This window comes from Rhinoderma darwinii, chromosome 12 (genome assembly GCF_050947455.1).
Source record: "Rhinoderma darwinii isolate aRhiDar2 chromosome 12, aRhiDar2.hap1, whole genome shotgun sequence".
NCBI lineage: Eukaryota > Metazoa > Chordata > Amphibia > Anura > Rhinodermatidae > Rhinoderma > Rhinoderma darwinii.
Window position 1 is genome coordinate 7387873 of NC_134698.1, and position 22700 is coordinate 7410572.

Below are 22700 nucleotides of genomic sequence, written 5' to 3' on the forward strand. Positions count from 1 at the left end.
TGCTGGATAAGTCGCCCGATGGACACCAACGGACCTTAATGAACCCTATTGACTTATAACCAGGTTTGTTGGGTTCCGCCAAGGCATCCGTTGTTTTGAAAAAAAAAATGGCTCTGTATGTAGCGCTATGTCCCCATAAAACAAGAGAATCTGTAATGCAAATGTGAATATAGCCTTACACTATATAGTTTATTCAATGTTTCAACCATTTTATATTCACAGACAAGTTCACCTCCAGAACCTCTATTCATATTCTTGGTCATCTCCAGCCTCTACACCCTCATAGCTCTTTACAGCTGGCTTGTGTAGTTCTTGAGGCTCATAATACAGTCCATCTATACTGGAAGATCTCAGGAACATATCACAAGGGCCGGATAATCTCTAAAGAAGAATCAAATGGGACATGGACTGTGGTGAACTTCATCTCACTTCCCAATGACACCTGGAACTACGGGGAGAAGGTGACTTGTGAAGTTTGGATAAAGTCCTCCCCTATCAGTGTCCACTGGGAAATACCAGGAAAAGGTAAATTTATAAGAGATGTAAGATTTTATTCTAAATAGACCAGAGCAAAAATGTAGAATTTACGGGCATCCAGCAATGGTTGCTTATAGGTGGAGTAGTGGCCACGCATGTTAATGGCTCTCTCTTTTGAAATCTATAAGAGCTACAGAAACAGCTGAGCGCTCCTGCCTTAGCCTTCAAAAAAGTGAGTGTGGCCATCTCTCCATGGTCAGTTTTTAGTGTTTGGGCCCTTAACCCTGACACGGTACGCCACCTAAAGTGGCGCAATAATGGAAGCAGACACAGCACGACTCAACGTTACTCCGGTTGGGGCACAATGCATTATGGTGAGAAACAATAATAGCACTTTGCTTAACAGTTACAGACTGTAATGGGTACACAACTTGGAGGTTAGGATCTCTGGTGGGCACACAACTTGGAGGTTAGGATCTCTGCTTGGCACATAGCTTGGCGGTTACAATCTCTGCTAGGCACTTAGCATGGTGGTTACAATCTCGGATCTCTGGCCACACATGCCTATAGGGGTGATTAGTCGGTTACCCGCCCTTGGTACAGGAACATGCTGAAAGTGGTCCGAAACCACTTGCAGGATACACAGGGGTTTCTCCAGTCCCAGAGCATTCTTCACGGCAGGCCCAAGTAATTCAGCAGTACGGCTAGGGTCGAGGTGCTGGAAGTAGTCAGCAGGATATACGGGGTCACTGCCTTTTCAGAGACGAACGCTGACCTGGCTCTCTACAGACCTCCTCTGGATCTCGGCTACAATGAAAGTCCTGTGCGCTACTCTCGCTCCTTCAGCACCCTCTGTACAATCTCCAACCACACACAACTTCTACCCCAAGGCGTGCCAAAACCCCTCCTTATATAATCTAGCTACACCCTATCATGGAGCTCTTGCGGCACCATGCTACTGTGTCGACACACTTGACCGCAAACCTAGACAGCCCAACATGCCCATCTAAAAAAGTGCAAGTTTCAACAACTTTTAAAGGGACAATACTTGTAAACTAAAGCATGTTCGCAACATTTTGGGACAACGCAAAAACAGAACAAGACCGTCCACTTAGCTTTACTAATGCAGCATAGTTCACATGCAAGGCAACAAGAGTCAGTTCAAGTGCGCTATTGTGTAAGGGGCGCTAGTCAATACTCTGGTCCGTTTTAAGTTGGAGCGTTTCCTTACACACTATCTCCTCCTTTATGTCTTATGAACGGGTATTAAGGTTAGGTTAGATGCAGAACATCCATACCACCCAAAAATCACCAAAAATAAGAATTTGTATCCTCCTCCCGTTGACATATTTTACATGGAGATGTGAACAAGGAAAACATAATATGAAGCCTGTCAGAACGTCTGAAAATGAATTTTAACTGGAGAAGAAGGATTTATGTACAAGCTGGAGGACCTTAGACCACTCCTTCTGTGAGGTCACCCTCCCAATATGCAACGCCATTTTTTGGATGAATGTGTAGTAGTACGCCCTGATCACCTTCTCCCTCAGACACAACCTAGACCAGGGATAGGCAACCTTTTGTATATGGGGTGGCGATAAAAATAAAAAAAATCAATGATGAAGTACTAAACACCAGCTGGGGGGTTGGGGGTAACATAGGAGAGACAGTGGCTCCTGAACACCAACTAGGGGGTAGACATAGGAGAGACCTCGGCTACTGAACACAAGCTTGTGGGGGTGCACACAGGAGAGGCCACGGCCCCTGAATGCCAGCTTGGGGAGATGCACATAGGAGAGACCATGGCAACTGAACACTAGTTTGGGGGGTGCGCATAGGAAAGCTACCAAATTTTGCTAACTTATTCTTTTACAGAGCGGTTACTGATCTCCATCCTTCGGCGCTGATCACAAGGACAGAGCAGCGCTTCATTATGCGCTTGGCGACACTGAATACCAGAAGAGAGAGCAGTTCTGAATTGTGTGCTTGACAAGCATTCAGCAGCGACAAACACAACGAGGCGCCGCTCCCTCTCTTGGTGATTAGCGCCACCAAGAGCATAATAAAGCGTCGCTCCATCTTCTGGTTATCAGCGTCGCCAAGCACATAACAACATTGGACATTGGAAAACTATGCCAGCAAACCATGCCCCACGTGCCGGCTGTGGCACCAATTGCTCTGACCTCGAGTATCCATTGCCACACATAATGGGGTTATCTTGTGTGTTAGCGAGGGGTGTTTGTTTATGAGTTTTTTGATCATTTTTGAGTTGTTTATAAATGTATCGCTGCCCCAGGTACCTGTCTTTAAGAAGGTCAGATGGCCCATGGTCAATGAATAGTAATGGTGGATTTAGGGAAACATGTTCCTATCAACACCCAAGGAGAATTATCATCTAGAGTCAATTCAAAAAAGTGGATTATCCAGTAGAATTGTAAGAGGGCTCGGATAGATGGCAGGAGTCAGCGTTTGTTAAATAAGGTGGGCATGTATGTAGATATAAACTGTTTTAGGGATGTGTCCAGAGAAGAACAAATTGTGATCATCAAACTAGTTCAGTATAGCAGGATCGGCATGATCTTCAAAAAATGTTGTGATGATTTTGCAGGCGAACCACATGGATATTTTGCTTCTAAATGTCTAATCTTCTGGATACGGCTGGCGACCACTGGGATTTTACTGTTTTTGGCATTGTCTATTCACATCATCCTGACTTTCAAGCTGACAGGTAACGCATAAATAAGGAATTTTAAAACACCTGATTTGTTTGGCAACTTTTTGTGAATGCTCTTAGATGTCCCTTCCAACCCTTCCCATCTCTATACACCGGCTTGCATGGGTGGTGTCTGGTACTTCAACCGAGGTTCAATACCAAACACATCCAATAGAGAAAAAGGGTGCTGTTTCTGGAACCGACCGTTTTTTTCCAGTCACAGGAAACCCTTTTAAAGGTATATCACTGTAAAATTTTACAATTTGACAAAATTTGACAAAATTTGACAATTCTAATTTTGAATTTTACATACATGGGTGTAATGCTGGAGGGTTACCATAGATGGTTAATGTCTATGACAAATTAATATATGGTCAAGAACCTACATGATTTACAAAATAAGGCACTTTCAACTGGTATGAATAAAAAATGCTGCCATAGCCCCCAGTCCTCATAACCATATTGACTACATACATCTCCAGATTATTAGATTTTTATTTGTTTTACTAAAATGCAAGATATAGTTATTAAAACACATAAAAGCTCCATCTTTCATGAGCTTTTTTATTTTTTATTTCAGGTAATAAAACATTAGCCCTGGTGTGCAAGGACTCTGTGACTGAGGTAAATATGATGATGAGTAGGTTAATGATAAATATGAGACTGATGCCCAGCATAACACTAGTGCCGAGCCTAGAGCCACATTTAGTCAGGACAAGTTCCGACATGGGCAGGACGTATTTGAGAATTTTACATGTTAATTGGCAAAGGATTCTATGCAATATCACTAGATCAGCTATAGACCATAGTAGAAAATATCTCACGGGAGGTCTGCACTCATCTATTTTGCCTTACAATGTAATTTTCTAAATAGGATCAGATGAGATAAATCACCTGTGGCCTCCACCACCCCCTATAGGATAATTACTACTTGTGCACTGAATGGTGGTATTATTTATATATTATTTGCATAAAACATGGTTCTCTCATTTGTGTACTGTATGGTGATATTATTTGGACACAGCATGGTTTTCTTATTTGTGTACTGTATAATAGTATTGTTTAAACCCTGCATGGTTCTCTAATTTTTGCACCGTTTGATGGTATTTTTTATATATTTTTTGCATAGTTCTCTTAATGTGCACTGTATGACGGCATTATTTAGACATGACATGGTTCTCTTTTTTTGTATTATTATTTATATTATTTAGACATGACATGGTTCTCTTTTTTTGTGCACAATATAATGGTATTATTATTTATATTATTTAGACATGGCTTGGTTTTTTTATTTGTGCACAATATGATGGTATTATATATGTTATTTAGACATGACATGGTTTTCTTATTTGTGCACTGTATAATGGTATTATTTATATGTTATTCAGACATGGCATAGTTCTCCTATGTGTGCACTGCAGGATGGTATTATTTTGACATGCATAGTTGTCTTATTTCTTCACTATATGACGGTACTATTTGGACATGACATGGTTTTCTTATTTGTGCACTGTATAATGGTATTATTTATATGTTATTCAGACATGGCATAGATCTCCTATTTGTGCACTGTATAATGGTATTATTTATATATTATTTAGACATGGCATAGTTCTCCTATTTCTGCACTGTATCATGGTATTTTTTGGACAAGCATAGTTGTCTTATTTGTTCACTGTATGATGGTATGGTTTATACATGTCATGGTTTTATTATTTGTTCACTGTATGACGGTATTATTTGGACATGCATAATTCTCTTATTTGTGCACTGTATGATGGCATTATTTGGACATGACATGGTTGTCTTGTTTTTTCCCCAATTAACATTATTGGCTTTTTTTTTTTTAGAGCTGAATACAAATGATCTAACTGGACACCGGAGGCATAACTTGAAGCTCCTGAGCCCCAATGCAAAATCTGTAGCACAGCCCAACACCGACCATGTGCCATTTATAATGCTCGCAACTTCTTTGCGCCCCAATGGCTTGGGTGCAACCGTTACTTTTGCACCCTTATAGCTGTACCCCTGCTGGACATGTTCAAATGAACTAGTTTTACATATAGACCAAGATTATGAATATGTTCATGTTATGTAGTCAGTATATGAATCTTTCCTGTTATGTTTCTTAATAAACAATGTATATTGTAACCTGTCAACCATGATCCTTTTTTAAGGACCTGCCGTAATATTGAGGTGTCCATCCAAGCACTGAAACAATCCCATTCATTGGCTCTCTTCAGGCTTCTAATAATCTCCAATTTAATGGGTCACAAGTGTATGATACAGATCAATAGATGGTCCCACTAGTTATTTTTACGGTACATATATAGGGGAGAGGGCACCATAGTGAAAATTATAATGGTCTCCCAATCTGGTGCTAGTTTATGCCATTACACTGCCACCCATTTTGGGATTATTTATTGACCCATTTACCATTGCTTATCACCACTAGCCTACCCATCCCCCCACATGTCACCAGGAGTCTACCTATACCCCACAGAAAACTTGTAAAAAAAAATATAGGAAGTGTTAGAGATCAGCCTTTGGGCTGCCTAAGACAGCAGGGCTCGGACGCAACTGTTACCTCTTCTACAAATGTATGGCACTGTATTTTGGGCATCATAATGTATGACACTTTTAATTAGGCACTGTGTGGTATGGTTGGGTCTTGTTTTTTATTTAAATAAGCTAAAATTATTTTTGTGGAGAGTCTCCCCTTATGGAACTGGCATGTTTCGCCGAGATGGCGTCCTCAGGGCTACAATAGCCATTGCCCCATGTACCATGGAGTATAGGTGGGCAAAAGAAGGGTTGATTGCAAATTGGCCTCCACCATCTTGGGGTCAACACAACCCACTTCCCTCCAGCTCTTCCCAGAAACACAAGAAATGGGGAGGCTCAAAAGCATATCTCCATATATTTCTCTTGGAAGGGGTTTATCTAATTTAGCAGTGGTCAACCAAAGGATTAGGTAGATGTAAAAACCAATGGGCATTTTGGGTGGCCGCCCAGAGCCCGAGGTTCCCGTAGGGCCCATTGCCACCCAAAGTACATTGCAGTTTTGTTGCGTTTTTGCCACCGGCAAAAACCGCAACAGAATTGCATTGTGTATATCCTGCAAAAGGACCTACGTACATAAGATCGCATAACTGCAGGTCCTAGAACAGCAGCAAGACTCCAGAGAGAAGACTGAGCTGCTATGTAAGTATAAGGGGGATGGATTTGTTTAAGGGGTCTGGGTCTGTATTTATGGGGTCTGGTCTGGGGTCCGTATTAGTTTAAGGGGTATGTGGTCTGTATTTAGGGGTCTGGTCTGAGGTCTATTTAGGGTTTCTTGTTCTGCGGTCTGTATTTGTTAAGAGGGTCTGGTCTGGGGACTGCAATAGTTTAGAAGTTCTGGGATCTGTATGTATTCTAGGGCCTGGTCTGGGGTCCAAATGTATTAGTATGAGTAAAAGGGGTTGTCCGGGCACGTGGATAGGTCATCAGTATGAAAAACCGGTCTGTGCCCGGACAACCCTTTTAGTGTATGCTTCTGGGCATTGGTGTCTGAATTTTTGTGTTTCTATGGAGGCTGGAAATGGCAGCAGAAGCGAGAACCAAAGATGTCTCATCAGGAGAAGTTGCCATAATGACCTGTGTCAGATTGAGAAGAGAATGACTCCCATCATTGAAGACGTCACCTGTGAGTGACTGGATCTATAGAGGATTTGTCCCCTCTCCTGACATGTCTGTTGTCGGAAATCCCTGTATTCCACATAAAGTCTTTGTGTATCCAGGACTCATAGACAAATGTGTGTTACCATTCCCATTGTCAGGAGGATGTGTCCCTACACAGTGTGATACTCTCAGCGATGGTTGGAGACTGTCAGTATATAGGGGCACAGCCCTTTGACAAGGGGAATCGTAACACCCATCAATGCTCGGACAGAAAGTGGTGCTCACTATAGACATGGCAGAGCGGCAGTGGAGAACGGGGGCCCAAGTTTGGGGAACAGCCTAGGGCCTATAGAATAATTAATCCACCACTTGCTATAGTCATAGCACGCTGATATTTCCCAGAGACACAGAAGGAAAAAATACCTAGACAAACACAGTGCTGATAATACAAGCTCCATTGCTATATAGTATAGCGCGTTTATACATAAACATAATATACAATAATAATAAGTGCGATTTGAACAAAAATAATTCTCGGAAATATATATATGGAGGTTAGATAGTGAGTAGTGGTCCCCCATTATGCCTCATGCACACGACCGTTGTGCCACTTGGGCCGTTTTTGACGGCATCCGAGTGGCACCCGATAGTCTTCACGAACCCATTCACTTTAGCGGGTGAATCAAGTCCGTGAAAAATGGTCCGAGTCTCAAATCCGAGGATAGATAGAACATGTCCTATCTTTCCTCGGATCACTGACTGGACTGAGACGGCACACTCAGTCGTGTGCATGAGGCGTTATTTTGTTTTCTAGTACCTCCTTCAGCTGTATACGTTAGTGCCCATCACTGACGGACATGTCTACTCCACTTCTTGAAGTACGTATGTGTACGTCTGCTAGAGAGCACCATAATAAGCTGTTGTGGACACGTAATTATCCATGTGAAGAGCAAACTATCTATGGACTAAACAGAGGTAGAATTCAAATAAAGAAACAAAATTTATTTATAAGGCCCAGAGGATTAATACGGTTTATTCTAGAAATTGGGCTTCCTTTTGAAGCCGTCTTCAGTCCAAGTCTCCCCACCCCCACCCTGGGAGAGGGCCAGATTTATTCAACACCCTGAAAATTTAGACATGTGAGATCACCGCCATGACTCCCAGTCTTCTTCCCTGGTGATGTTACCGATGTGGTCCAGGACGCGTCTCCTAAGTTGACTAATTGTCTTGCCCACATACTTGAGTGGACAGAAACACGTGGCCAGGTATACGACACCTGCGGTTCTACAGTCAATAAATTCACAATTGCAAAAAGTCTCCGCTGTACTCACACTGGTGAAAGACTTGCCTTTCTGAATATACTGACAGGCTTTGCAGGGGCCACGGCTGAAGGTACCGGTAATCTGGGCACGACATAGCCATGTCTTTTGTACATCGGGGGACGAAAGATGACGGACCGTCAGATTACGACCACGACGAAAAGTAGTTGCTGGTCTATTGTCAACCAAAGTAGCCAAGTCAGTGTCAAGGCGTAAGATGCCCCAATATGTATTGAGTATCTCAGTAATGCCCCTTGAACTATCAAAGGTACCAATAACACGCATAGTGACATCGTCTTTTTGGCGTGTTTTTGGTCACCAACTCTGTTGGTTGCTACTGCATGGTCACATGCCTGCTTCAACATATTAGAGGGATATCCCTGTTTTTTTTAATGTACCCTCCAATTTATCTGCTTTTGTGTTGAATTCTGAGAGTGAAGAACAGTTTCTAGGCACTCTAAGAAACTGCCCTTTGGGTATCTTTCATTTCAAAGGGAAAGGGTAGTGACTTCCCCAAGATAACAAACTATTAGTGACCGTAGTTTTACGATAAATACAGGTGGAAAGACCACCCTTATCATTGATACTAATGGAGAGAACAAGAAAAGTAATTTTTTATATGCATCAATTTCAGCAGTGAAACTGAGACCTATATCATTGGTGTTGAGAATTGCCACAAATTCAAAGAATGATCCTTTAGAGCCAGTCCAGAGGACCAGGACATCGTCGATGCATCTCAGCCAGAGGAACACTGATGACGTCCAGGCCTCTATCTCCTCAGTGAACACTCTACGCTCCTCCCACCAGCCCAGGAGAAAATTAGCATACGATGGGGCTGCGGGGCTCCCCATCGCGGTGCCTTTGAGCTGGTGGTAGTAGCGCTCCTCAAACAGAAAATTGTTTCTGGTAAGGACAAATTCCAGATATTCCATGACAAACTCATTATGACGACGAAGGTGGTTACCCCACATGCTGAGGTAGTGACGCACTATCTATCTATCTATCTATCTATCTATCTATCTATCTATCTATCTATCTATCTATCTATCTATCTATCTATCCCATATCTATCTATCTATCTATCTATCTATCTATCTATCTATCTATCTATCTATCTATCTATCTATCTGTCTGTCTGTCTGTCTGTCTGTCTGTCTGTCTGTCTGTCTGTCTATCTATCTATCTATCTATCTATCTATCTATCTATCTATCTATCTATCTATCTACGTACTCGTAATAACCTGCAGCTGAAAGTTAACATGTAATTATACCGGCCAATTATAGAAATCCTATAAAAACATGAATTGCTTCCATTCCATTTCAATCATTTAAAAAAAGTGTATATAATACATTATATCTATCCCAAAATGCTGCCAATAAAAAATACAACTCATCCCACAAAAAACAAGCCCTCCTGCGGCCATGTCGACATTAAAATGGACAAGTTACAGCATTGGGGAAGAAAAGAACTGTATCCTGAAGGAGTTAAAATCAGGGAAGGGCCTCAGGACTGTGTATCGCGAGACGTGGTTTAGACGTGAGGAGAACTTCCTACTCCATTCAAACACAAAGTTATGGATTTGTTACTTCTACGGACAGCATTTGTTTTGTTTCCTGCAGCAGGTAAGTGACGCTTGTGCGGCTGGCTGCGGGTGTTGCGTGTCAGTGTGTCCTGTGCCCCCCGAGCTCTACTTTGACGTTAAAAGTAAACTTTTCTAAAGTTGAGAAACTTTCTCACTCATTATACAGTAATCCCTCATGTTACATTGGTCTTAGGTTACAATATTTTCAACATACAATGGTCTTTCCTGGGGCCTTGTAACTTACAAAAACATTTAACATACTAACCCACAAATCTTTATCTTGGATGGTGTCCAAACCTATGTTGATCTAGACTGATCACCACTTAGGATAAGGAAGGAAATGTTTCCCTTGAGGGCAGATTCTAATGCATTATGTATTTATTTGTGCTTTTGCTGGATAAAGAAAAAAAAAAAGTTATATCCTTTTCCACTACCAGGCCCGGACTGACAATCTTCCCTATCGTCACAAAGTGGACTGCCTGGCCTGCCCCTGTAACTCCGGCCTGCATTCAATTCTATAACTACGTTTTCTAATGTGTACAGTAGTTACACCGTCCTGTAGAGGGACCTCAGGGACCCGTTACTTCCTCTAAAAAGTTCCTCGTCCACAAGGTCCCGACGTTAGCCAGGTTTAGGACGTTGTGTGTGGAAGGAGGAACGCGGAAGTGACAAGGACCAAGTTGGCTGTATATATTGGACGCTCTCTGTAATCTGATTTTTTTTTTTTTTCTGTCTGGTCTGTAGGTTCAAGGAAATAAGGGGTATGGTCTGAGAAACTTAGGGGTCTAGTCTGTGGTCTGAGAAACTTAGGGGCCTGGTTCAGGGTATGATTAGGGTCCTGAGGAACTGAAGGGTATGGTCTGGCATCTGAGGGTTAGAGGAATTTATGGGTCTGTTCTGGGGTTAGAGGAATTTATGGATCTGGTCAGGGGTTAGTGGAATTTATGGGTCTGGCATCTGAGGGTTAGAGGAATTTATGGGTCTGGTCAGGGGTTAGAGGAATTTATGGGTCTGGTCTGGGGTTAGAGGAATTTATGGGTCTGGTCAGGGGATAGAGGAATTTATGGGTCTGGTCTGGGGTTAGAGGAATTTATGGGTCTGGTCTGGGGTTAGAGGAATTTATGGGTCTGGTCAGGGGATAGAGGAATTTATGGGTCTGGTCTGGGGTTAGAGGAATTTATGGGTCTGGTCAGGGGTTAGAGGAATTTATGGGTCTGGTCTGGGGTTAGAGGAATTTATGGGTCTGGTCAGGGGATAGAGGAATTTATGGGTCTGGTCTGGGGTTAGAGGAATTTATGGGTCTGGTCAGGGGTTAGAGGAATTTATGGGTCTGGTCTGGGGTTAGAGGAATTTATGGGTCTGGTCAGGGGATAGAGGAATTTATGGGTCTGGTCTGGGGTTAGAGGAATTTATGGGTCTGGTCAGGGGTTAGAGGAATTTATGGGTCTGGTCAGGGGTTAGAGGAATTTATGGGTCTGATCTGTGGTCTGAATTAACCCTTTCATGACGACAATCTGTAGATTCACGTCCTATCCGCATATACCCCATGCAGCGAGGACGTGAATCTTCAGACCTCTGCTTCTGCCAGCATAGTGCTGGGGACATCGCTCTGACGCCGGCGGTGTCATTGTCCCTGGCTCCCCAGCAACCTGTTCTCTGACAGCCGAACCGATTGGTTCGGCTACAGAGAATATGATCACCATTATTAACTGCTTCCTGACCGCCCACAGTAAATTCACGTCGGCGCTTGTTGGTCGCTGTGCAGCGCAGACGTGAATTCACAGTGGGTGTTAAAAGCGCGATTCATGTGTCTCAGAGTAGCGCTGACACCCAGATCGCGCAGTTAACCCCTGCCTCTGGTCCCGGAGACATGATCGGGACCTGATTGGTTCAGGACCCGATCATGTGATCGCAGGGAAAGTTTGTTGTAGTAACAAACTGGAAAGTTTGTTGCTACAACAAACTTTCCTGGGGACCGATTGCAGGTGCTGCCGTCGGTCACATGGCAATTCCGAGGGCCATACAATGGCCTCCGGGTCTGCCATGCATGGAAGCCTATGAGGACCAGCCGGAGACTGATCCTCATAGGCTTCCTGTCAGTGTGACTCTCGTCGTCACACTGATAGTTTATAATACATTATATCTGGGTAGTGTAATGTATTATTGCAGCTATCAGTGCTGCAGGTCTTCAAGTAAAAAAAGTTAAAAAAAATGTTTTATAAAAGTATAAAAACAAGTTATAAGTTCCAAAAACAAAAAATGTTTTTTTTCCTATAATAAGTCATGTATTATTGGAAAAAAATGAAAACGTTAAAAAAAGTACACATATTTGGTATCACCGCATTCGTAACGCCCCCAACTATAAAACTATAATATTAGTTTTCCCGCACGGTGAACACCGCAAAAAAAATTATTAAAAAACAATGCCAGAATCACAATGTTTTTGGTCACCACCCCTCTCAAAATAGAGAATAAAAAGTGATCAAAAAGTGGCATGTACCCCAAAATAGTACCAATAGAAACGACAACCCGTCCCGCAAAAAACAAGCCCTTACACAGCTTTTTTGACTGAAAAATAAAAAAGTTATGAGATAAAAAATATTAAGGCGGGATTCACACGACCGGGTCGTTCCCAAGCCCGAGTGTCGGCCGGTAAAATCGGCCATTTTGCCCGGCCGGTTTGCATAAAGTTATGCATCCGTGCCGGGCCGGGCAGATCCGGACAGTGACATCAGCGGCAGCTCCTGAAGGGGAATCCCAATGTGTTCGGGGATTCTGCTTCAGGAGTTTCCCCTGATGTCACTGCCCAGATATGGACAGAGACATCAAGCGCTCTGTCCAGGAGCGGAATCCCCGAAAACACGGGGATTCCGCTCCTTCAAGGAGCTAAAGTGCGGCTAGCACATAGCAGAGCGGGGAGATACCTCCCCGCTCTGCTATAGTGGCGTCGCTACAGTAGTAGCAGCCGCAGCAGCAGCAGCTGCTGCTACTAGTGACGCCATCGAAGGTGTCGCCGAGCCAGGGTGCTTTTAACAAGCAGGGGAAGGGAGCCAGCGCAGCGCTCCCTCCACCTGCTGTACACCCCAGCCCTGCAACACAGTGTACAGCGATGCCATTCGTCAGAATGGCATCAACTCCTCCTCCTCACATGCACTCTGCGCTGTGAGGAGGAGGAGATAGAGTGCAAGCGCCGGGAAACCCGGCCATCACTCGGAACACATTCCGGTGATGGCCGTGTAATACCCGGCCCCATAGACTTCTATGGGAGCCGGGCGGCCGGGTACCCGGGCGAAGATAGAGCATGTCCTATTTTTTGACGGCCGGATCTCCCGGCCGTCAAAAAATCGGTCGTGTGAATAGCCCCATTAGGGGTCTATCATTCCTATTGCAGCCGGGTGCCGGCCGATTTATGAACGGCCGGCACCCGGCCGGGAAACCCTGCCGTGTGAATGAGGCCAAAGAATATGCTGATACAAAAAATACATTATTTTATTGAAAATTAATTTTATTGCGTAAACGGCACAAAACATAAAAAAAATATATACATATAGTATCGCCGTAATCGTACCGACCCGCAGAATAAAGTAAAATGTAATTTGTCATTTATAGCGCACGGTGAACACTGTAAAAAAAAAAGGACAAAAACATTGTCAGAATTTATGTTTTTTTTGTCACTTTGCTTGCCAAAAAAATCGAATAAGAAATGATCAAAAAATCGCATCTACCCCAAAATTGTACCAATGAAATCTACAGATTGTCCCACAACAAATAATCCCTCGCACGGCTCTGGTGGAGAAAAAATAAAAAAGTTCTGGCTCTTAGAATTTAGCGACAAATGGCGACAAAAGCCAAATGGCGCTCCTTCCTTTCTGAGCTCTGCCGTGGGTCCAAACAGCAGTTTATTTCCACATATGGGGCTCAAGGGTGGAGGGGCACATTCTGAATATATTTATGAATATGATTTTCTGGATATTCTAATTGTCTGTTTGAATATATAAATATCTATGCCTGCTATTGAAATTGAGAGAGATATATATCATTGTGGCATCTCATGAAAGATTTAAATATATAATATCCATAATATCTTTGTGTGAAACATTATGTTTTTTATTGAACCAATGAATGAATTTGGGACACTATAAATATAGTGTGTTTGGCAGCACTTGTCAAACTGCTCTGAAGAAATCCCGTTCAGGGATGAAACGCGTCAGCTGTTCTAATCAACGGGGCGGGTAGTGACGTCCAAACCCTGCCCAGAGAATACCTGTCCAGTGTTGAAGATCACACGTGGAAAGGAACATACGTTGGAATTTCTATCTACCTGGCTGCCGGCGTGCGATCTTGTCCAGCTGGGTCCGTTCCTCTTGGAGTGCCTTCAATTCACCTGAAATATCAGGGTGCGATCCTGCATTGCTGGGCCCCTACCTCCGTGAGTACAGTGGTTGTTGCCTGCATGGATCAATAGAGGAAAGCGCCAAGGGAAGCAATGGTGGAGACGTGGATGCTTTGAAACCAAATGTGTGGCCACACAGGTGAACTTCCCTCTTGAGGAGACCTGCCATTCCTCACCCCGGAGTCAATTACCTCCCCACATGGTCTTCCCGGCACTTACTGGACTTCGGAGGCGAAGGTAAAAATCCATTTAAGCTTATATCTTGCTTCAAAGCCCAACTGCTTGAGGGCTATACATTGACCCTAGGATCTGTAAAAAGACTTCCTATTATCATAAGATTTGAATTGGTTTTGTTGATCCACTTGATGAGAGAAAAAAGCACGCTTATAACCACATTCCTCTAATTCTTGAGGCTATTTGTCTATTTTGAGAGTCAAGTCATATTATATGCATATAAAAAAAGTCTCTTTATTAATATCATTACCAGCTACTCCAAATAGGTACTTTGGCAATATTGTGATACAAATTACATATATGTTTGGAAACCGCAAGTGTGAACATAGCCCAGCGGTTTCTCATTTTGAAATCTCTTTGTAAAATTGTTTAACGCGTGTACATCGTGCTGTATATCCATCAGGCAATATCACCTATGTTCTGAAGGTTTATTGTATGTTCTCTTTCCTGGCCAGGAGAATTCTCTTTTTAAATTGTTACTTGTGTATTTATGTATAAATTTAACTTTGCCGGTATTATCTGGATTCAAAAAATAAAATAATTTTTTATTCTTATTGAACCCAAGAGTGCTTAGCTATATTCCTGGATCTTTTTCTTTTTTTCTTTTTTCACATTCTGAAACCCCTGCCTTGAGCAGCAGCTTGTCCCACTCCTGATTCCAAGCCTAAAAAGTTGGAGGGCCGGATAGAGGAGGTCGGTTAGGAAAATGTATTTTGGGGCAACATACTGTATTTTAGACACTGAAATGAAAATGACTCTGCTTCCTGTGTTCAGTTGTAGGACAACCTCCACTTGATGTGCTCGGGGTTTCAAATTCGTCTAGGAACTTGACAACTTCTTTTGACCCACCTCCGATAGAAGTTACCTGGAGATTTGAGCTCAATGGACAATGGACTCTGATTGCAAAGATTAAAAATGGTGTCTCCAATCTTAACAGCAGATACAAGCAGTACTTAAATGGAGCGGTCTTGGGCATCGATAACCTGACTAAAAAGGATAGTGGAGTCTATACCGCTGATTGTACCTTCTTGAATGGTACAACGAGAGAGCAAAAATTCAATGTCACAGTTCATGGTATGTATTCATGTTAATGATGGTCAAATGACAACTAAATTACCATTAGATAAGAGATAGTAACAAGTCAAGTAGTATAGATAATACTGATGATATGACAGGACTGCAGGGGGTGCCAGAAATATGGGTCCTGAGGACTCATGGCTATACTGGTTGTTTGGAAATTTTACACATGCCATTTTATCACTAGCTTGAAGGGCAATGGGCGGTTTTTCATACTGATGACCCATCCACAGGATAGGTCATCAGTATATGATCGGTGGGGATCAGCTCTACCGGCTGTCACCGGGCACCGGATGTTATCCAGTGGTCGGTGCCGGAAGCAGATGGCTCCGTATTCTGTATAGTGGCTGTGCTGGCTTACTGCAGCTCTGGTCCTATTAACTTGAATACGAGCAGAGCTGCAGTACTGAAGCACGGCCGCTATACTGTGGCCAACCACTGCAAAATATCCAGTGCCTCGTGCCTGGAGGCATCCGAAACAGCTGATCGGTGCCGGATCCGGGTGTTAGACCACCACAATTATATACTAATGACCTATTAGGGCATATAGACATTGTACTCGGAATCTCCCTCTAAGCGTCAGAGCTGAGCCGCTAAGTAAATGCGGCCCCCCGCACCGTCGGACCGAACCTGTCCATGTTTTGCATTGTCTGCCGTTTCTGTTTGAAGTGCATGGCCATGATGTGGGCTGACTTCTATTTAGAAATGAACATGGGGTTATGACACTACCCTTTTACTGTAAGGTTTATATGACTTTTTGTACTGCTAAACGTCAAAGACCCTGTTATGACTGGGCCCCGTTATCATATCAGAGTCATATATCTAAAACAACAGGGTCCTAACATTAGGGTAAATGATGAATTGAGGGGGCTACCCTCACCTAAAAATAAAAGACATGTCTATTACAGGTATGAGTAGTACATGTCATGTACTATGTCTCCATACAAGTTCCGAGTAGTACAAAGCAGTAATATGGCACCTAAAAAAGTCTATGGTGTCGTACTGTACCTTCGTATGCCTCTAAGCCCTCACACACGACTGAGTGTCACTTGGGCCGTTTTTCACGGCATCCGATTGGCAACCGATAGTTTTAACAAACCCATTCACTTCAGTGGGTGAATCGGGTCTGTGAAAACTGACTCAACTCTCCGATGTGTGGAAAAATTGAACATGTCCTATCTTTCCACGGATCATGGACAGAACTCGGGCGGTATGCAAGAGCCCTAAGGCATACAGACTTTTTTTTCTGTATTTGTTTTCTGTCTGTAATTATTATGTCAGCGCCTGGGCCTACTGGAGGATTCCCTGGTACTCTGGTTGGCCAGTCCAACCCTGGCATCATTCCATGTACTACCGATAACAGTTAAGGGCATCTCATAGCACGAGTCACTATTTCTACTATTGCTAAGTGAGTGTAACCCCTGCAAGTCATCATTTACCCGTATGATATTACCCTAGGAGGGTCCTGTTCTCCTCTCTATCATGTTAAATGTGAGGGTTCCCTTATTGACTGCATCCAGCTGAGGAAATACATAAAACGCTATACTCTAAATCAATAAAAAAAAATGTTTCTGGTTACAGATCCAGTTCCGGCTCCACAGATCATATTTAAAGCGGAGGGAATCGGGGATCAGTGTAACATTACTCTTCATTGTTCTGTTCAATCCAATACACCGGATTTGTCCAATTCTTGGAAATACAGAAACCGGGATTCTGAGTATCAGACCATAAATAATACTGGGAACAGAATCCAGAGGAGGCTGCCACTGGACCATCGGGAAACAGAATTTGTGTGTACAGTCCAGAACCCAGCTGACCAAAAGAATGTCTCTGTCCATATAGAACATTGTTCAGGTAAGGAATAAAACAAAACTCCAAAAGTAGCCAAACCAAAATTCTGTCACTTACAACGTTTCCTTGAATAAGCAATACAGTATTGGATTCTGTGGTGGCACTGTTTTGGGGTATATGTGGTTACCAGTGTATTGGGGGCTCTGCACCTGGCAGTGTATTGGAGGTACTGTGATTGTCAGTATATTGGGGGCCCTGTGGCTGGCAGTGTATTGTGGCTCTGTGGTTGGCAGCATTTTGTAGGCTATGTGGCTAGCAGTGTATTGGAGACTTTGTGACTGGTAGTTTATTGGAGGATCTTTGGTTGGCAGTATATTGGAGGCTCTGTGGCTAGCAGTGTATTGGAGGCTATGTGACTAGCAGTGTATTGGGGGTTCTGTGGTTGGCAGAATATTGGGGGTTCTGTAACTGGCAGTTTATTGGGGGTTCTGTGGTTGGCAGTATATTGCAGGCTCTGTGACTTGCAGTATATTGGGGGTTCTGTGGTTGGCAGTATATTGGAGGCTCTGTGACTGGCAGTGTATTGGGGGTTCTGTGGTTGGCAGAATATTGGGGGTTCTGTGATTGGCAGTGTATTGGGGGTTCTGTGTTTGGCAGTATATTGGAGGCTCTGTGACTGGCAGTGTATTGGGGGTTCTGTGGTTGGCAGTATATTGGAGGCTCTGAGACTGGCAGTGTATTGGGGGTTCTGTGGTTGGCAGTATATTGGAGGCTCTGTGACTGGCAATATATTGGGGGTTCTGTGGTTGGCAGTATATTGGGGGCTCTTTCTTTGGCACTATAATGTAGGCTCTGTGGCTAGCAGTGTATTGGGGGTTCTGTGGTTGGCAGTATATTGGAGGCTCTGAGACTGGCAGTGTATTGGGGGTTCTGTGGTTGGCAGTATATTGGAGGCTCTGAGACTGGCAATATATTGGGGGTTCTGTGGTTGGCAGTATATTGGGGGCTCTTTCTTTGGCAGTATAATGTAGGCTCTGTGGCTAGCAGTGTATTGGGGGTTCTGTGGTTGGCAGTATATTGGAGGCTCTGAGACTGGCAGTGTATTGGGGGTTCTGTGGTTGGCAGTATATTGGAGTCTCTGAGACTGGCAATATATTGGGGGTTCTGTGGTTGGCAGTATATTGGGGGCTCTTTCTTTGGCAGTATAATGTAGGCTCTGTGGCTAGCAGTGCATCGGGGACTCCTTGGTTGTCAGTGTATGGGAGCTCTGTGCCTAACAGTGTTATGAGGAAATTGTTACTGATGGTTAAGGGTAATAAATCTACTATATAAAATGACCTAATAACATTGAACTGTGGAAGGGCACCTTATCAAAGTAACCATGGGTTAAGGTCCTATCTTCTGGACCCTTGATTGGCACACCTGGGGGGGTTAAGTGGGTGCAGTTGTCCCCATTAATACAGCTGAGGTAATGTTCTTATTAACTTGTCTATTCCCCCATAGATCTTTATGATTTTTAATTTTATTATTATGAGGTTGCTTCATTATATATTGTAATATCAATTCTAATATCTGTTTTTGCTCATTATAGAAAAACTGGAGAATGGTTCCCATATAACCATTGTAGTCTTTATAATAACCATGTTGACAGTGGCTGGGGTAATAGTAGCTGTGGCTATGTTGGTGTGGACACAATATCTGAAAAAGAGATCGTCAAACCCAACTGAAAAAGGTACATCTATCTCTAGAGGGGGAATAACGAGGGGGCAGGAACAGCTATCATGCCGAACTACAGGGACTGAGGGTAGGGGGCAATGGCATAGCTATCGGAGTTGAAGTGGTCACAATTGTGACCGGGCGCCGAAGCCAGAGGGGCCCAAAGTACCCCGAACCATGTCTGTCCACAGTTACTGTAGTAACTGGGGCCTATGTAATAAACGACACCGCCCCTGTTACTACAACAGCAGTATACTTACCCTCCTCGCTCCTGAGTCGGGGCCAGGCGCAGCACTGAGTCCTCACGCCTATCAGTGTCACAACATTTTGTGCGCCACGCACAACTGCTGAATAGTGTTAGAACCAGCGCTGTGCCTGGAGATGAAGAGGATCCGATTCAGGAGCGAGAAGGGTAAGTTTAAGAATATTGTCTGCTGGGCCCTGTATCTAATCCTATTATGTGTGATACTATCTGCTGGGCCCTGTAGCTAATCATATCATGTGTGATACTGTATGCTGGGCCTTGTATCTAAGCCTATCATGTGTGATACTGGCTGCTGGGCCTTGTATCTAATCTTATCATGTGTGATACTATCTGCTGGGCCCTGTAGCTAATCATATCATGTGTGATACTGTATGCTGGGCCTTGTATCTAAGCCTATCATGTGTGATACTGGCTGCTGGGCCTTGTATCTAATCTTATCATGTGTGATACTGTCTGCTAAACTGTGTATCTAATCCTATTATGTGTGATACTGTCTGCTGGGCCTTGTATCTAATCTTATCATGTGTGATACTGTATGCTAGGCCCTGTATCTAATCCTATCATGTGTGATACTCTCTGCGGGGCCATGTATCTAATCTTATCATGTGTGATACTTTATGCTGGGCCTTGTATCTAAGCCTATTATGTGTGATACTTTATGCTGGGCCTTGTATCTAAGCCTATTATGTGTGATACTGTATGCTGGGCCTTGTATCTAAGCCTATTATGTGTGATACTGTATGCTGGGCCTTGTATCTAATCTTATCATGTGTGATACTTTATGCTGGGCCCTGTATCTAATCTTATCATGTGTGATACTTTATGCTAGGCCCTGTATCTAATCTTATCATGTGTGATACTGTATGCTGGGCCCTGTATCTAAGCCTATTATATATGTGAAACTGTATGCTGGGCCCTGTATCTAATCCTATCATGTGTGATACTGTCTGCTGGGCCTTGTATCTAATCCTATCATGTGTGATACTGTCTGCTGGGCCATGTATCTAATCTTATCATCTGTGATACTTTATGCTGGGCATTGTATCTAAGCCTATTATGTGTGATACTGTATGCTGGGCCCTGTATCTAATCCTATCATGTGTGATACTGTATGCTAGGCCCTGTATCTAAGCCTATTATGTGTGATACTGGCTGCTGAGCTTGTATCTCAGCCTATCATGTGTGATACTGTATGCTAGGCCCTGTATCTAAGCCTATCATGTGTGATACTGTATGCTAGGCCCTGTATCTAAGCCTATTATGTGTGATACTGGCTGCTGGGCTTGTATCTCAGCCTATCATGTGTAATACGGCTGCTGGGCCCTGTATCTAACCCTATCATGTGTGATACTGGCTGATGGACCCTGCAGTTATTCTCTTAATGGATATAATCAAGTAAGCTTGGCTAAAAATGTCATTTTGTGTATACAGCTCCTATGCAGGCCTATGTGTTTCCATTGCTACATAAGATGTATCTTTCCTCTCTCAGTTTCATTGGATTACCAAACACTTTTACACAGATATATTACCTGAGACCGGACAATCTCCCGTACTCCACATTTTTTTAACATGATCTCTACTTCTTCCTGCTCTCCTCTTTACTCCCAGGTGGGAGGGGGAGCTTGGTCTGGGGCCTGTATTAAGGTTGGGGGTGTATTCCTTTAGGGTGCCTGGTCTGCAGTGTCTAGGGACTATATTTATTTTGGGGATCTGAGGGACTATATTTATTTTGGGGGTCTTAGTGTCTATATTTATTTTGAGGGTCTTAGTGTCTATATTAAGGGGGTCTGGGTTTTGTATTTATTTGGAGTGTCTGGTTTGTGGTCTGTGTTTGATCAGTGGTCTTGTCTGTGATCTGTAGTAGTTTAGGGGATCTGCATTTATTTTGGGGCGTGTTTTATAGTTGAGGGTGTGTCCTATTTAAATGGGTGGGGCATATGGCAAATTCTGATAATAAGGACAAAAAAAAGCCGTGGTTTATCTACACCGACTAGAGAAAATTTGAGAGCCAGAATTGGAGAGACGCATCCTCTCATACTAAAAAGCATAATCCCATGTGAATAAATTACGTACGATTACAATAATTTAGGAACGCAGCGCCATTCTCCATATTAGTTGTATCGATTTGGACACTTTATATAACTATAGATGAGGTCAAATTATTAGTGAAGACTCCCCCGTACATAGGACGTTATTTGTAACATAAATTGGTCACTGGTTAATGAGTCATTGAGGATTGTGCCTTCCTCTCTACCGATCTATTGTGTCCTTTTTGGATTTGGGCTCTCGATATACAGTAGATATGGATAAGTTTAGAGAAAGAAAACCTCTAATACATAAAACAGGTTGTTAAACCTAAAATAACTACATTAATTGCTCATTAAAAGTACTTCTCAGTCTATGGATCCTTCGTACCTCTTTTTGTAATATCCCACAATCTCAATTACCCCCCGGATTAAGGTTTTACAATCAAATGTGAACAATAAAGTAACACAACAAATAAACTAAACAAATAAAGTAACACAACACATCATCCCGGTCCACAATAGCCATACTGTTTAATTGTCTAATACGGAGAGTCCCCTCTTGTGTTCCAAAGCCCTCCGTCTGAATTTTTGCAATGTTGTGCCCACATCATTTTTGGGACAATTGTGGGTGGACTCCATGGACTATAAGTAGTGCTGGGCAATTAATTGAAAAATAATCAAAATCGAAATTCAGCACAATTAATTTACGTCATCTTGCGAATTTCGGTTTGATCAATTATTTTCTCCCGGTTACACTGTATCTTCATCTGCAGGACGTAAATACAGTTAAATCCAGTGGTAGAGCAGGGAGCCGTATGATCCCTGCTCTACCATTCACTATGTACCGCCGGACGCAAGGCAGTGACGTCATCGCCTGTCTTCACCAATTTGCACAGACCAGAGGGATCTCCTCCACTCGTCGTTGGAACGTGGTTAGGTGAGTATGTATATTGTTTTTATCAGGCACTATTGGGGGCAGCTGTGGGGGCATTATACAGCGTGGGGGCAACAATAGTGGGCATTATACTGTGTGGGGTGCAGCTATTGTGGCATTATACTGTGTGGAAGTCAGTTATGGGGGTATTATACTGTATGGAGGGTAGCTATGGGGGCATTATACGATGTGGGGGCAACTATGGGGGGCATTATACTGTGTGGAGGCCGTTATAGGGGTATTATAATGTGTGGAGGGTAGGTATAGGGGCATTATACTGTGTGGGGGCAGTGTCAGGAGGTATATTATATACAGTAGTATACTGCAGGCTCGGGATAAATATTAATTCAATGGAGTAGCATGCAAACAGGGACGTGGCATGAATAAAGGGGTGTGGCCTAAATAATCATTGAATAATCATAATCGAGATCACATGTTCAATTAATCGTGATTTTGATTTAGGTCATAATTGCCCAGCCCTGGCTGTAAGTACCATACATAATATTGA

General features: G+C 43.1%; 1 protein-coding gene and 1 long non-coding RNA gene across 2 annotated transcripts in view; both read left to right on the top strand.

Annotated features, from left to right (window-relative positions):
- Positions 1-481: 481 nt before the first annotated feature.
- Positions 482-5341, top strand: LOC142664939 (uncharacterized). The gene is made up of 4 exons (XR_012851417.1): positions 482-525; positions 3086-3205; positions 3771-3814; positions 5041-5341. It is a non-coding gene; the product is annotated as an uncharacterized LOC142664939 (long non-coding RNA).
- Positions 5342-9742: 4401 nt separating this feature from the next.
- LOC142665242 (uncharacterized) overlaps positions 9743-22700 on the top strand; it is a 36418-nt gene continuing 23460 nt past the window's right edge. The window contains exons 1-4 of the mRNA XM_075844873.1: positions 9743-9795; positions 15157-15456; positions 17041-17313; positions 18842-18982. Of these exons, the coding sequence (XP_075700988.1) occupies positions 9747-9795; positions 15157-15456; positions 17041-17313; positions 18842-18982 (763 nt within the window). The 5' untranslated portion in view covers positions 9743-9746. The remainder of the gene's footprint in view (positions 9796-15156; positions 15457-17040; positions 17314-18841; positions 18983-22700) is intronic.